This window comes from Salmo salar, chromosome ssa07 (genome assembly GCF_905237065.1).
Source record: "Salmo salar chromosome ssa07, Ssal_v3.1, whole genome shotgun sequence".
NCBI lineage: Eukaryota > Metazoa > Chordata > Actinopteri > Salmoniformes > Salmonidae > Salmo > Salmo salar.
The window spans coordinates 6,667,561-6,684,749 of record NC_059448.1 but is presented as its reverse complement, the minus strand read 5'-3'; the positions used below and the strand labels follow the sequence as shown (position 1 = coordinate 6,684,749).

The following is a 17,189-nucleotide window of genomic DNA, read 5'->3' as shown; positions in this document are numbered from 1 at the left end:
CTTCGGAGTACGGTAATGGAATATTTCGAATTTCTTTGTCACGAATTGCGCCATGCTCGTCACCCTTATTTACCCTTTCGGATAGTGTCTTGAACGCACGAACAAAACGCCGCTATTTGGATATAACGATGGATTATTTGGGACCAAACCAACATTTGTTATTGAAGTAGAAGTCCTGGGAGTGCATTCTGACGAAAACAGCAAAGGTAATAAACATTTTCTTATAGTAAATCTGACTTTGGTGAGTGCTAAACTTGCTGGGTGTCTAAATAGCTAGCCCTGTGATGCCGGGCTATCTACTGAGAATATTGCAAAATGTGCTTTCACCGAAAAGCTATTTTAAAATCGGACATATCGAGTGCATAGAGGAGTTCTGTATCTATAATTCTTAAAATAATTGTTATGCTTTTTGTGAACGTTTATCGTGAGTAATTTAGTAAATTCACCGGCAGTGTTCGGTGGGAATGCTAGTCACATGCTAGTCACATGCTAATGTAAAAAGCAGTTTTTTGATATAAATATGAACTTGATTGAACAAAACATGCATGTATTGTATAACATAATGTCCTAGGGTTGTCATCTGATGAAGATCATCAAAGGTTAGTGCTATATTTAGCTGTGGTTTGGGTTTATGTGACATTATATGCTAGCTTGAAAAATGGGTGTCTGATTATTTCTGGCTGGGTACTCTGCTGACATAATCTAATGTTTTGTTTTCGTTGTAAAGCCTTTTTGAAATCGGACAGTGTGGTTAGATTAACGAGAGTCTTGTCTTTAAAATGGTGTAAAATAGTCATATGTTTGAGAAATTGAAGTAATAGCATTTCTAATCTAGTTGAATAACGCGCCACAGGATTCCACTGGCTGTTACGTAGGTGGGACGATTTGGTGCCACCTACCCTAGAGAGATTAAACACTGCCCACAGCAGATAGAGGAGGTTAAACACTGCCCACAGCAGACAGAGGAGGTTAAACACTGCCCACAGCAGACAGAGGAGGTTAAACACTGCCCACAGCAGACAAGAGGAGGTTAAACACTGCCCACAGCAAACAGAGAAACACTGCCCACAGCAGACAGAGGAGATTAAACACTGCCCACAGCAGACAGAAGAGGTTAAACACTGCCCACAGCAGACAGAGGTTAAACACTGCCCACAGCAGACAGAGGAGTTTAAACACTGCCCACAGCAGACAGAGGAGGTTAAACACTGCCCACAGCAGACAGAGGAGGTTAAACACTGCCCACAGCAGACAGAGGAGGTTAAACACTGCCCACAGCAGACAGAGGAGGTTAAACACTGCCCACAGCAGACAGAGGAGGTTAAACACTGCCCACAGCAGACAGAGGAGATAAAACACTGCCCACAGCAGATAGAGGAGGTTAACCTGTTAGGGCTAGGGGGCAGTATTGACACGGCCGGATAAAAAACGTAACAGATTTAATCTGGTTACTACTCCTGCCCAGTAACTAGAATATGCATATAATTATTGGCTTTGGATAGAAAACACCCTAAAGTTTCTAAAACTGTTTGAATGGTGTCTGTGAGTATAACAGAACTCATATGGCAGGCCAAAACCTGAGAAGATTCCATGCAGGAAGTGGCCTGTCTGACAAGTTGTGTTTCATCTTGGCTCTTTTTATTGAAGACTGAGGATCTTTGCTATAACGTGACACTTCCTACGGCTCCCATAGGCTCTCAGAGCCCGGGAAAAAGCTGAACGATATCGAGGCAGCCTCTGGCTGAAACACATTATCGCTTTTGGCAAGTGGCCGATCAGAGTACTATGGGCTTAGGCGCGTGCCCGAGTCAACCCCATGCTTTATTTTCTTTTGTCTGTTTACCTAAACGCAGATTCCCGGTCGGAATATTATCGCTTTTTTACGAGAAAAATGGCATAAAAATTTATTTTAAACAGCGGTTGACATGCTTCGGAGTACGGTAATGGAATATTTCGAATTTCTTTGTCACGAATTGCGCCATGCTCGTCACCCTTATTTACCCTTTCGGATAGTGTCTTGAACGCACGAACAAAACACCGCTATTTGGATATAACGATGGATTATTTGGGACCAAACCAACATTTGTTATTGAAGTAGAAGTCCTGGGAGTGCATTCTGACGAAAACAGCAAAGGTAATAAACATTTTCTTATAGTAAATCTGACTTTGGTGAGTGCTAAACTTGCTGGGTGTCTAAATAGCTAGCCCTGTGATGCCGGGCTATCTACTGAGAATATTGCAAAATGTGCTTTCACCGAAAAGCTATTTTAAAATCGGACATATCGAGTGCATAGAGGAGTTCTGTATCTATAATTCTTAAAATAATTGTTATGCTTTTTGTGAACGTTTATCGTGAGTAATTTAGTAAATTCACCGGCAGTGTTCGGTGGGAATGCTAGTCACATGCTAGTCACATGCTAATGTAAAAAGCAGTTTTTTGATATAAATATGAACTTGATTGAACAAAACATGCATGTATTGTATAACATAATGTCCTAGGGTTGTCATCTGATGAAGATCATCAAAGGTTAGTGCTATATTTAGCTGTGGTTTGGGTTTATGTGAAATTATATGCTAGCTTGAAAAATGGGTGTCTGATTATTTCTGGCTGGGTACTCTGCTGACATAATCTAATGTTTTGTTTTCGTTGTAAAGCCTTTTTGAAATCGGACAGTGTGGTTAGATTAACGAGAGTCTTGTCTTTAAAATGGTGTAAAATAGTCATATGTTTGAGAAATTGAAGTAATAGCATTTCTAATCTAGTTGAATAACGCGCCACAGGATTCCACTGGCTGTTACGTAGGTGGGACGATTTGGTGCCACCTACCCTAGAGAGGTTAAACACTGCCCACAGCAGATAGAGGAGGTTAAACACTGCCCACAGCAGACAGAGGAGGTTAAACACTGCCCACAGCAGACAGAGGAGGTTAAACACTGCCCACAGCAGACAAGAGGAGGTTAAACACTGCCCACAGCAGACAGAGGAGGTTAAACACTGCCCACAGCAGACAGAGGAGGTTAAACACTGCCCACAGCAGACAAGAGGAGGTTAAACACTGCCCACAGCAGACAGAGGAGGTTAAACACTGCCCACAGCAGACAAGAGGAGGTTAAACACTGCCCACAGCAGACAGAGGAGGTTAAACAATGCCCACAGCAGACAGAGGAGGTTAAACACTGCCCACAGCAGACAAGAGGAGGTTAAACACTGCCCACAGCAGACAGAGGTTAAACACTGCCCACAGCAGACAGAGGTTAAACACTGCCCACAGCAGACAGAGGTTAAACACTGCCCACAGCAGACAGAGGAGGTTAAACACTGCCCACAGCAGACAGAGGAGGTTAAACACTGCCCACAGCAGACAGAGGTTAAACACTGCCCACAGCAGACAGAGGAGGTTAAACACTGCCCACGGCAGACAGAGGAGATTAAACACAGCCCACAGCAGACAGAGGTTAAACACTGCCCACGGCAGACAGAGGTTAAACACTGCCCACGGCAGATAGAGGAGGTTAAACACTGCCCACAGCAGATAGAGGAGGTTAAACACTGCCCACAGCAGACAGAGGAGGTTAAACACTGCCCACAGCAGACAAGAGGAGGTTAAACACTGCCCACAGCAGACAAGAGGAGGTTAAACACTGCCCACAGCAGACAAGAGGAGGTTAAACACTGCCCACAGCAGACAAGAGGAGGTTAAACACTGCCCACAGCAGACAAGAGGAGGTTAAACACTGCCCACAGCAGACAAGAGGAGGTTAAACACTGCCCACAGCAGACAGAGGAGGTTAAACACTGCCCACAGCAGACAAGAGGAGGTTAAACACTGCCCACAGCAGACAGAGGAGGTTAAACACTGCCCACAGCAGACAGAGGAGGTTAAACACTGCCCACAGCAGACAAGAGGAGGTTAAACACTGCCCACAGCAGACAAGAGGAGGTTAAACACAGCCCACAGCAGAGAGTTAGAAGTCTCGCTGGGTGAAAACGGGTCAGTCGAAGCCTTTGAAGTGGCAGATTATGCAACGCAAACAAGGCAATAAAATGCTTTCCGATGCTGAGGGAGCACAAACAATCCAAGGTGGGATGGTTGAGCGGAAGGGAGGTGTTCACAGAGACTAATGACACTCACCGACGGAGACGAAAGAATGGGAGGAGGATATGCATTCCAAGATGAATGAGGCCTATGAGTTGACCATTTTTCTTATTGACCGCTACGAAAGAGGTACAATCGATCATTGTATCGAAGGTAGACAAAGTCAAGATATCATCTACATTTACAGATGGTCGGCAGATTTGATTTGTCAGCTTTGTTGGAACACCATATTAGTCAAATAAGCTAATCCTGATAGGTGGGGTATCTTAATAACCCAATAAGATACCGCAAAGTTTATTCTGAAGGAAGCGTTTAAGAACGGTGATTCTAATTGACAAAACTAAGAAAACGACTGTGTATATGCTAACCTAAAATTCATCAACGCATGGTAACTAGTTAAAACACATCTAGCTTATGATTAGCACATGGTATTTACAGAGAGGCAAACCCCATGCTTCAGCCTATATATTAATAAAAACACTATGCAGCATCATATGGGCCACAGGTGATCATGCTTATTGATAATATACTGTAGACCAGCGGCTATATGCATGGTCCAACATGTTAAAATCATTTTAACATAATCCTGATCAATATGTTATTTAGTCCCATTTCTGGAGATGGAAATTATATTTTAGATGGGGCCAGTATAATGTTAGTAGTAGAATGTAATTGAACTTCTCAGTCTTTGTACATAAAATGTCCCCGGCGGGGACAAAACAAGGAAACCTTCCCCCCTCTGCAACTTTTTCCCCTCAACTGCTACAAATATTTCCAGAGGAAACACTGCAAGTAACCTTGGTAACACTGCATGTTTGGTAGTATATATACAGTGAATGTAACAGTGAGGTTCTTTACCTTCCATCTCTATTGCTGTCCAACTCTTTGAAAACGTTGATTGGAGACTCAGTCCTATAGTGACTCGTGGGACCTGTGAACACAACAAGGTAACAAAAGGGTTATTGTGGACTCACCTGATAACGTTCTAGGCTACATTGTTGTGAACTGTGAAATCCCACCTTCAGTGAAAACGGTAATAAGTTATTGAGTGGCAAAAACAATTTTACTCAAATGTCAATTTGGTGGTGGAACTCCCCTTTAACTATATCAAATATACGGGGCTCCCGAGTGGCGCAGCGGTCTAAGGCACTGCATCTCAGTGCAAGAGGTGTCGCTACAGTCCCTGGTTCGAATCCAGGCTGTATCACATCCGGACGTGATTGGGAATCCCATAGGGCAGCGAACAATTGGCCCAGCGTCGTCCGGGTTTGGCCAGGGTAGGCCGTCATTGTAAACAATAATTTGTTCTTAACTAACTTGCCTATTTAAATAAAGGTTAAATAAAATAAAAATACACTTAGTGAACAAAACATCCGTAACTCGTTCCATGATAGATTGACCAGGTGAATCCAGGTGAAAGATACGATCCCTTCTTGATGTCCACTTCAATCAGTGTAAATGAAGGGGAGGAGACAGTTTAAAGAAGGATTTTTAAGCCTTGAGACATGGATTGTGTATGTGTGCCATTCAGAGGGTGAATGGGCAAGAAAAAAAATGTTGAAGTGCCTGTGAACAGGGTATGGTAGTAGGTACCTGGCACACCGGTTTGTGTCAAGAACTGCAATGCTGCTGGGTTTTTCACACTCAATAGTTTCCTGTGTGTATCAAGAATGATCCACCACCCAAAGGACATCCAGCCAACTTTACTGAGGGTGGGAGGGAGAGGTGGGAGGGAGGGAGGATGGGCTGAGGGGAGGATGGGCTGAGGGGAGGAGGGAGAGAGGATGGGGAAGAGGGAGGGGGGTTCACCCAGTGCTTGGGCAATCAGGCGATGAGTCAGTCATGCTGAGAGAACATTTGGTTCTACTGTAAAAAATACAAATAAAAAAAAACAACATAAAAACGTGTCAGGATCCAGAATGCAATCAGGGCGCTTTGTGCTGTACGGCAGTATAATGACATGATTTCCCCTCTGTTCGCCATTCGCCCTAGTTTTCAGGCACTGGAAAAAAGCTACACTCCCGCACCCCCATTCTCCTTCACCGAACCACGTGAGCCACATTCACTTTCCGATCACAAGAAACGAGATGAGCAAGAAAGGGGGAAGTTGACCTCCATTCACGACTAAACCAATCCCTTATCGTTGACTCAAAAGCTGGGAATCTAAAGGAGCAAACTGATTGCCCCAAAGATGCAGAAAGAAGCACTTTACATCATGCTAATTACACATCCGCCATAATTAGCTTTCTGTACATGATTTGGCTAATTATGGAAAAGCTAATAGTGAAATTAGCTATTTTTTTCCACCATACAGTATGTGTGCTGCATTAAGAATCCCTGTGTTTAGATATTTAACAGAGCAAAATATGAACACTGAATGCATTGTACACTATTTATCTTAAATCTATAGATCCAGGGTTAAGGTCAATTCCTATTTAACTTGAAATTCCAATTCAATTCTTGATTTCCCTCATGAAGTGGAGAATGTAATTTGAATTCAATTCGAATTTCAACAATCTTCAAGTTATGGAATTTATTTGATTAGACTGTTTTGACTTTTTTTTATTGGAATTGTAAAACATTTCATCTTTGGAATTCAGTATTTTTACATTTCCCACTAAATGGATTTAATGGACAAAGTATCAAACATTGGCTGCAGAATTTGTTTTAAATCAGTTCAACTTGTATTTCTATATTTCCAGTATAGCTAGGCTATCTGAACAGTGACATGTTCAGCCTGAAAGCCTAGGGGAATTTAATTAGAATTGGAATTTGTGGAATTGTTAAGGATAATGAATTTGCAATTGAATTCTTGGAATTTACCAAACATTGGAATTGAGAGGAATTGAATTATCTCTGAATTCAAAGACTGACCTGGAATTTGAATTGAATTAAATGTAATTTACAGGGAGAGAGATTATAATTACAATTAAATGTGGAATTCACCCCGACCTTTGTTCAAAGATTCCAAAAGTTCACAAAACTCAAAAGGAGGAAGAATCATTAAACGAGAAACTACATTTTATGTCAACTCTGAATTTAAAGTGACAGTTCACCCAAATTACAAAATGACTAATTTGTGTAAGCAGTCTATGGACAAAGACCATGTTGTGGGTTTGTTTACTTAGCCACTGTCACCAACACTGCTAACCAAATCAAGGACTGCAGCCTTTCCTGGTCCATATACTGCTTCCAGCGCCAGGAAATAATACGCCTCTTATCCCTATCTCATAGAAACCTTTCAATGTCTTCAACTGTTGCATGGGTTCATGGTACCATGGTGAGGTGATGTCCTCTTGCAAACACAACATATTCTGTATCTGTCATGTCAAAGACATTTCCTGTGTTTCAGCTGCTGGCATTTCTGTATAGCACTTTGTGACATCTGCTAATGTAAAAAGGGCTTCATAAATACATTTGATTGATTGATATCCCACCCTGCTGCTTGACATTCTCCACCCATCTGCAGTCCCTCTGCTCTCTCCATCCTGATATCCCACCCTGCTGCAGTCCCTCTGCTCTCTCCATCCTTTCTTCCACTCATCTTGTGGGAGACAATGTCATCCCTCCATTCACTGCAGGGCTGTAGCAGCCAGAGCCGTAAAATGGGGGGAGATAGTGAGAGAGAGAGAGAGAGAGAGGAGGAAGCGAGAGCGCAAGAGAGAGAACGAGGGAGTGAGTGGGAGAGAGGCAGAGAGAGAAAGAAAAAGAGAGCGAGAGAGTGGAAGGGAGAGTGAGGGAGGGAGGGAAGCGAGTTCGAAGGCACTGGCTCTCCTGGCAGACGGCACATATAGCTGGCTATGTTTACTAATGGAGACCATCAGTCATCCGTGGAGCGTTACCGTAGTGATTGCACACCGAGAGCTCTTAAAGTAAAGGGAGAGAAGAGAGAGAATGGAACACATCAGATGGGCTCTTAAGATCTATACCTGCAGTACATGTAACAAATCATTCAGGGAGCTTCTTTGTTCCAGGGGTTAATATGGAAGACTTCCATGAGACAGGAGGGCACGGAAGACTTCCATGAGACGGGAGGGAACGGAAGACTTCCATGAGACGGGAGGCACGGAAGACTTCCATGAGAGGGGAGGGCACGGAAGAATTCCACGAGACTGGAGGGCACGGAAGAGTTCCATGAGAGGGGAGGGCACGGAAGACTTCCATGAGACGGGAGGGAACGGAAGACTTCCATGAGACGGGAGGGAACGGAAGACTTCCATGAGACGGGAGGGCACGGAAGACTTCCATGAGAGGGGAGGGCACGGAAGACTTCCATGAGACAGGAGGGCACGGAAGACTTCCATGAGAGGGGAGGGCACGGAAGACTTCCATGAGACTGGAGGGCACGGAAGACTTCCATGAGACCGGAGGGCACGGAAGACTTCCATGAGACAGGAGGGCACGGAAGACTTCCATGAGACGGGAGGGCACAGAAGACTTCCATGAGACAGGAGGGAACGGAAGACTTCCATGAGACGGGAGGCACGGAAGACTTCCATGAGACGGGAGGGAACGGAAGAATTCCACGAGACTGGAGGGCACGGAAGAGTTCCATGAGACGGGAGGGAACGGAAGACTTCCATGAGACGGAAGGGAACGGAAGACTTCCATGAGACGGAAGGGAACGGAAGACTTCCATGAGACGGAAGGGCACGGAAGACTTCCATGAGACGGGCACAAAAGCATCAAAAGCCAAATGAAATCAGCACTGAGGGAAATTCGTATATAGACTTCAAATACAGTACCAGTCAAAAGTTTGGACACACCTACTCATTGAAGGGTTTTTCTTTATAATTACTATTTTCTACATTGTAGAACAATAGCGACGACATCAAAACTATGAAATAACACATATGGGATCATGTAGTAACCAACAAAGTGTTAAATCAAAATATATTTTAGATTCTTCAAAGTAGCCACCCTTTGCCTTGATGACAGCTTTGCATACTCTTGGCATTCGCACAACCAGCTTCATGAGGAATGTTTTTTCAACAGCCTTGAAGGAGTTCACACATATGCTTAGCACTTGTTGGCTGCTTTTCCTTCACTTAGCGGTCCAACTCATTCCAAACCATCTCAATTGGGTTGAGGTCGGATGATTGTGGAGGCCAGGTCATCTGATACAGCACTCCATCACTCTCCTTCTTGGTCAAATAGCCCTTACACAGTCTGGAGGTGTGTTTTGGGTCATTGTCCTGTTCAAAAACAAATGATAATCCCATTAAGAGCAAACCAGATAGGATGGCGTATCGCTGTAGAATGCTGTGTTAGCCATGCTGGTTAACTGTGCCTTGAATTCTAAATAAATCACCGACAGTGTCACCAGCGAAGCACCCCCACACTATCACACCTCCTCCTCCATGCTTCAACTTGGGAAACACACATGCGGAGATCATCTGTTCACCTACTCTGCGCCTCACAAAGACACGGCGGTTGGAACCAACCATCTCAAATTTGGACTCATCAGACCAAAGGACAGATTTCCACCAGTCTAATGTCCATTGCTCGTGTTTCTTGGCCAAAGCAGGTCCCTTCTTCTTATTGGTGTCCTTTAGTAGTGGTTTATTTGCAGCAATTCGACCATGAAGGCCTGGTTCATGCAGTCTCCTCTGAACAGTTGACGTTGAGATGTGTCTGTTACTTGAACTCTGTTAAGCATTTATTTGGGCTGCAATTTCTGAGGCTGGTAAATCTAATGAACTTATCCTCTGCAGCAGAGGTAACTCTGGGTCTTCCTTTCCTGTGGCGGTCCTCATGACAGGCAGTTTCATCATAGCACTTGATGGTTTTTACGACTGCACTTTTCAGTATTGACTGACCTTCATGTCTTAAAGTAATGATGGACTGTAATTTCTCTTTGCTTATTTGAGCTGTTCTTGACATAATATGGACTTGGTAATTTACCAAATAGGGCTATCTTCTATATACCACCCCTACCTTGTCACAACACAACTTATTGGCTGAAACGCATTAAGAAGGAAAGAAATGCCATACATTAATTTTTAACAAGGCACACCTTTTAAAAGAAATGCATTCCAGGTGACTACCTCATTCAGCTGGTTGAGAGAATGCCAAGTGTGTGCAAAGCTGTCATCAAGGAAAAGAGTGGCTACTTTGAAGAACCTCAAATATAAAATATATTTTCATTTGTTTAACACTTTGTTGGTTACTACATGATTCCATATGTGTATTTCATAGTTTTCATGTCTTCACTATTATTCTACAATGTAGAAAATAGTAAAAAAAATATAGAAAAACCCTTGACTGAGTAGGTGTGTCCAAACTTTTCACTGGTACTGTATCTTAAGAATCCTTGACATAATAATATATTCTGAACATTTTGTCACAATAATAGAATGGAATCAATGTCAAGGTCTTGCTCTCGGGTGTCAAGTGCACTTGATGTGCTTTTAAACTAAGTCCTGCTGGCTTCATGGATGGGCCAAATGTGGACCTTTAGAAAACATGCATTAAGGCAGCTCGCAGACGCTCCAAAGTAAAAAATCAGGTCAGCCGCTGGAATATCCATCAACTTGAGGAAACCCCTAGAACTCTAAGTGGACCCATGTACAGTTGAAGTCGGAAGCTTACAAACACCTTAGTCAAATACATTTAAACTCAGTTTTTCACAATTCCTGACATTTAATCCTAGTAAAAAATCCCTGACTTAGGTCAGTTAGGATCACCACTTTATTTTAAGAATGTGAAATGTCAGAATAATAGTAGAGAGAATTCTTTATTTCAGCTTTTATTTCTTTCATCACATTCAAAGTGGGTCAGAAGTTTACATACACTCAATTAGAATTTGATAGCATTGCCTTTAAATTGTTTAACTTGGGTCAAACGTTTCTGGTAGCCTTCCACAAGCTTCCCATAATAAATTGGGTGAATTTTGGCCCATTCCTCCTGACAGAGCTGGTGTAACAAATTTTCTATAGGATTGAGGACAGGGCTTTGTGATGGCCACTCCAATACCTTGACTTTGTTGTCCTTAAGCCATTTTGCCACAACTTTGGAAGTATGCTTGGGGTCATTGTCCATTTGGAGGACCCATTTGCGACCAAGCCTTAACTTCCTAACTGATGTCTTGAGATGTTGCTTCAATATATCCACATCATTTTATTTCCTCATGATGCCATCTATTTTGCGAAGTGCACCAGTCCCTCCTTCAGCAAAGCACCCCCACAACATGATGCTGCCACCCCCGTGCTTCACGGTTGGGATGGTGTTCTTCGGCTTGCAAGTCTCTCCCTTTTTCCTTCAAACATAAGGATGGACATTATGGCCAAACAGTTTTGTTTCATCAGACCAGAGGATATTTCTCCGAAAAGTACGATCTTTGTCCCCATGTCCAGTTGCAAACCGTAGTCTGGCTTTTTTATGCCGGTTTCGGAGCAGTGGCTTCTTCCTTGCCGAGCGGCCTTTCAGGTTATGTCGATATAGGGCTGATTTTACTGTGGATATAGATACTTTTGTACCTGTTTCCTCCAGCATCTTCACAAGGTCCTTTGCTGTTGTTTTGGGATTGATTTGCACTTTCCGCACCAAAGTACGTTCATCTCTAGGAGACAGAACGCATCTCCTTCCTGAGCACTATAACAGCTGCGTGGCCCCATGATGTTTATACTTGCGTACTATTGGTTGTACAGATGAAAGTGGTACCTTCAGGTATTTGGAAATTGCTCCCAAGGATGAACCAGACTTGTGGAGGTCTACAATTTCTTTTCTGAGGTCTTGGCTGATTTCTTTTGATTTTCCCATGATGTCAAGCAAAGAGGCACTGAGTTTGAAGGTAGGCCTTGAAATACATCCACAGGTACACCTCCAATTGACTCAAATTATGTAAATTAGCCTAGCTTCTAAAGCCATGACATCATTTTCTGGCATTTTCCAAGCTGTTTAAAGGCACAGTTAACTTAGTGTATGTAAACTTCTGACGCACTGGAATTGTGATACAGTGAATTATAAGTGAAATAATCTGTCTGTAAACAGTTGTTGGAAAAATGACTTGTGTCATGCACAAAGTAGATGTCCTAACCGACTTGCCAAAGCTATAGTTTGTTAACAAGAAATTTGTGGAGTGGTTGAAAAACGAGTTTTAATGACTCCAACATAAGTGTATGTAAACTTCTGACTTCAACTGTAACTCCACATCGGAACATGACACACTTCAATACAATGGGACAGAGAGAAGATTTGCATATGGGGCAGTGCTATTTATGGTTGTTAAGAGTTTTGATCAGCATGACAATTCTAACCTGATGCTACCTGGGCCTGATGAGCCATACAGTATATTTAATATGTTATGAGCCACGCATTAATGATATTTAAATAAGCCCAAGCCCATTATCCAATACATAGGATAAAGGATTTTTTCTTAAGGAGAGGCCAGTGGAGCTCAGGTGCTTGCATATTGCACAAGAGAAAGGTTTTAAGTTAGAAGCTTATTATGCATTAATTAGCTAAATATAAGGGCAATACTGCATTGACTATATTACCTGAGGCTAGGACATCAATGTGTATAGGGCTATATAGAACAGGATGATCTATTTTGGATGCAATTTGACTGTTGATGGACAGAGAGAAAGACTGCGAGAAACTGATTTAAAGAAACGATATTCGAGTGATAGGCTGTTTTAATCGTCTGTAGCTGCAATTAAAAAAAATAACAAATCTTCACAATTCAAAAAAACAAGGTAACAACCGAAAGGCAGATGTAGATGGGTAAATTAGACCCGCATTCAGTCTTTATATTACTGTAGCATAGGCTATGCTACAGCAAATGCAGGCCTACCTGTCACAAGAGAATAAGTTACCATGATAAGATAGGTCTATATGCATCGTGAACTGCGCTCCATACTGAGATGGGCTGTCTGTCCCCACCCTGAGCGTTCTCTCAGGCAGAGGCCATAGAGAAGCCAGATTTAGACATTGCATATCATTTTAACAGTTCCATTTCACGCCATGCTGCTCATATAAATAATTTATAATAATTGACCGTTTTTTCGCAGTTATTTATCCCAGGAAAAGGGAGTGGTTTTGGGCAGTAAATCCCGGTAACCGGGTTCCTGCCATTCAACTCTAGTGCTATTAATATCCAGGGGTTTGGGGGGGAGGATAATATGGTGCATGTAGACTACTTTCTGTATTTATGGGAAGATTGGGGGGGGCGACTGCCGACCTCCTCGTGAACCCAATACCACAGACATTAGGAAGAAGGTTCTTTAAAACAACCCATGCAATCAGTGCTCCCGCAACCCCTCCTCCCCACTAATGTGCCCGCTTTGTTATTCAAGGAGGGATTTAACCACAAATCTCCCAATATTCTTTGCCAAACAAAGACCTCCCATTAAGACTATGAATGCCGAGCAACATCGGTTAGCCTAGCGAATGGAAGAAGAAAGAGAAAAAAAAAATGTGTGATGACTCGGGTAATGTTGTCCGCGCTCTGTCAAAACAATGTGTGACATTTTCCCTTTAAAAAACTAAATTACCGCCGCCGGAGGTTAAGATAGAGATCTAAGGAACGCTAATAGACTAAAGTCAGTGTGTACGCACGTTAATCCGCCTAATACGATCTCACATGATAGTGGACATCTGTTTTGGAAGGAGTTGTGTAGAGGTATCTTGCATGTATTAGGATCGGTTTCCCTCAATAGGAACAGTGACAGAATAAAAAAAAAATATATATATATATATATAATAAATAAATAAAAAATAAAAAAAAGTAAAAATATAATAAAAAGGCTTGAGATTAGCCTGTGATGATCGAAGATGACTAACACACGTCACAGTTCATTCGCAGCGCTGCTCGAAAAAATGTTAACATAGGCAGCGTGTCAACAACAACAGAAACGTCTGTGTGTGTACTTGTAAGTCAACTCATCACCCGTTCCTAACCTGCATCACTCAACAAAAACTCAACAACAACTCATTCCCCATTACATTTCCAAAGAGAAACCGCTAACCTATGGAGTCAATACCACTGATGAGAAAGACAGCTCTTAAATAAACGCTCCCTTTTTTCACGTCTTCATTCCATTAAATCCTCCCGGAGTCATTGGCCCCCTGACACACGTCGCTTTGCAATTGCCTTTGAGGGCACCAATAACACGGCCCTCCCCAATATCTGCATATGAACCCCCAGAGACAGCCTTGATCAACTGCAGCGGTAATCAAAGGAGAAGACTCCATTTTGGCTCAGAAAAGGGCAACCCACAGGCAATGTGGGAACCATAATGTCTACTTGCCCCTGTGTTGGTATTTCCCACCTTTGGCCACATATTGACATGTACAGATATAAAAAGACAGATGAGATGGTATGACGGGTCAATGTTTCTTTATTAAAGTGATACTTCTGTTTATATTGATCATTTAATCCCCATCAATCTCATTCTTTGTTACCCCTTGGAGGGTTTTAGCTTGGTCCTGACTGGATAAAGGCCCATATCTTTAAGGGTTAAAATGCTGAGCTTGACTTTTGGCCCATGATGGGAGGAATCCATGATGATGGGAGGAATCAAAAGTTCCTACAAATCAGAAGGCTTCTTACTGGCCATAATGTCTGTGAACTTCGTTTATTAACGATGGTTTATTTTTTGTTAGATTATATATTTTGTTTTATTCGCCATGGTGAAGAGGACTAAAAGCAACCATGCAGAGTAAATAAATAATTGATTGAAGATAACATACTTCATTTACTAGGAATCTGGTTAAATGTTAAAGCTCGGACACACCGGTATGATTGTTAAACGTTTGCCTGCCGACAGTATTTAGCACCTCTGAACAGAGTGTTTGTTGGCAGTCAATCTCTTTTCTGTTCACACAGCAAAGACCTCGGAACAAGTCAGACACTCTGCCTTGTTAAAATACTCCAAACCAGAAGGTGGCAGTAGTGTTGTTTGGCAATGCATAGTGTATGTGTGCGCATTGCTTATGGTCTAGATTCCAAGCTATCTGCACTAATGTTGCTATTTTGTAGAATAAACCCTTGTTGTTACTAGCCAGATGGCCTCAGCTAGATAACTACCTAACAAGATGATGACGAACAATTGAATACACTCTCCATAATCCCCTACTGCCAGTGGCAGCCCATAGCCAAATGTTATGCTAGCTAGCTAACGTTAGCATATTCGCTACCTAGCACAACATAGCTAGCTAGCTAAGGACACTGCACTAACTCGGCAGCTGTTTCATGGAAACTAGCTAATCCAATGTGATTTAATTATGTCATTACTAGCTCCTAGCTTGGGTGAAGTATTCAGTGTTGTGCGCATTGCGTCTGTGCACTTAGCTAGCTACCATCCCATAGCCTACATATGAAGAGTGACTTGCTCACCCGTGGATGTACGGCGAACATGCACTTTTTGTTGGCCACTGACGAGCATTGCGATTCTACAAATAAAAATCGGTAGGTTCGTCACTACCGGGTCGGCATGCAGCAGTTACCGCTTTTGTTCTCGCAAGAGAAGGAACGGCCTCTCACTGTGATAAGTATCTATTTTTTTTTTGTGTTTCACGCTTTAGTGGTGTGGAATGTGGTAGCTTAAAATATCATCATGTTTGGTTGTAGCTGGGAAGGGAAAGGCAGTCTGAAATGATGTAGATGAAATAGAAGGGCATCCACAGCCCTGCTTAACAGAGGTGGGACTTGCCAGTTAAGTTCACCACTCCAGGAACTGGCAACAAGGAGCCATGAGACCTACTATAAGCAGAGGTAACGAATGCCATTATAAACTGGGTGGTTCGAGCCCTGAATGCTGATTGGCTGACAGCCGTGGTATATCAGACCGTATCCCATGGGTATGACAAAAAAAAGGTATTTTTACTGCTCTAATTTCATTGGTAACCAGTTTATAATAGCAATAAGGCACCTCGGGGGTTTGTGATATATGGCCAATATAGGTCGGTGTCCATCCGTCGTGCCTAAGAACAGCCCTTAGCCGTGGTGTATTGGCCATATACCACACCCTCTCGTGCCTTTTTGCTTAAATATAGCATAGAGTTGACTCCAAGACCCTGTACCTCACGCCACACACGCACGCACACACTAATGATGCATTGTACAACATACAGAGGGCATTCACACAAACCTACAGTGGTGGAAAAAGTAGTAAATTGTCATACTTGAGTAAAAGTAAATATACCTTAATAGAAAATGACTCAACTAAAAGTGAAAGTCAGCCAGTAAAATACTACTTGAGTAAAAGTCTAAAAGTATTTGGTTTGAAATATACTTAAGTAACAAAAGTAAATGGAATTGCAAAAAAATAATTACAAATTCCTTATATTAAGCAAACTAGACAGCACCATGTTCTTAACTACGGATGGCCAGGGGTACGCTCCAACACTCAGACATCATTTACAAACGAAGCATGTGTGTATAGTGAGTCCACCAGATCAGAGGCAGTAGGGATGACCAGGGATGTTCTCTGTTTAGTGAGTCCTCCAGATCAGAGGCAGTAGGGATGACCAGGGATGTTCTCTGTTTAGTGAGTCCTCCAGATTAGAGGCAGTAGGGATGACCAGGGATGTTCTCTGTTTAGTGAGTCCTCCAGATCAGAGGCAGTAGGGATGACCAGGGATGTTCTCTGTTTAGTGAGTCCTCCAGATCAGAGGCAGTAGGGATGAACAGGGATGTTCTCTGTTTAGTGAGTCCTCCAGATCAGAGGCAGTAGGGATGACCAGGGATGTTCTCTGTTTAGTGAGTCCTCCAGATCAGAGGCAGTAGGGATGACCAGGGATGTTCTCTGTTTAGTGAGTCCTCCAGATCAGAGGCAGTAGGGATGACCAGGGATGTTCTTTTGATAAGTGCGTGAATTGGACCATTTTCCTGTCCTGCTAATCATTCAAAATGTAATGAGTACTTTTGGGTGTCAGGGAAAATGTATGGAGTAAAAGGTACATTATTTTCTTTATGAATGTAGTGAAGTAAAAGTAGTCAGAGAATAGTAAAGCACAGATACCCCCAAAAAACGACTTAAGTAGCACCTTAAAGTCTTTTTTTACTTAAGTACTATACACCACTGATCCAATCTACACGGAGAAAACGAACCCGCAAACAAACAAAAGGTATACCATATTATGAACGGA

General features: G+C 42.6%; 1 protein-coding gene across 2 annotated transcripts in view; it reads right to left on the bottom strand.

Annotated features, from left to right (window-relative positions):
- glu2b (Glucosidase 2 subunit beta) overlaps positions 1 to 17,189 on the bottom strand; it is a 263,260-nt gene that overhangs the window by 228,054 nt on the left and 18,017 nt on the right. For both annotated transcript variants that reach the window (XM_045721341.1, NM_001139813.1), the window contains 1 exon segment: positions 4,956 to 5,028. In XM_045721341.1, the coding sequence (XP_045577297.1) occupies positions 4,956 to 5,028 (73 nt within the window).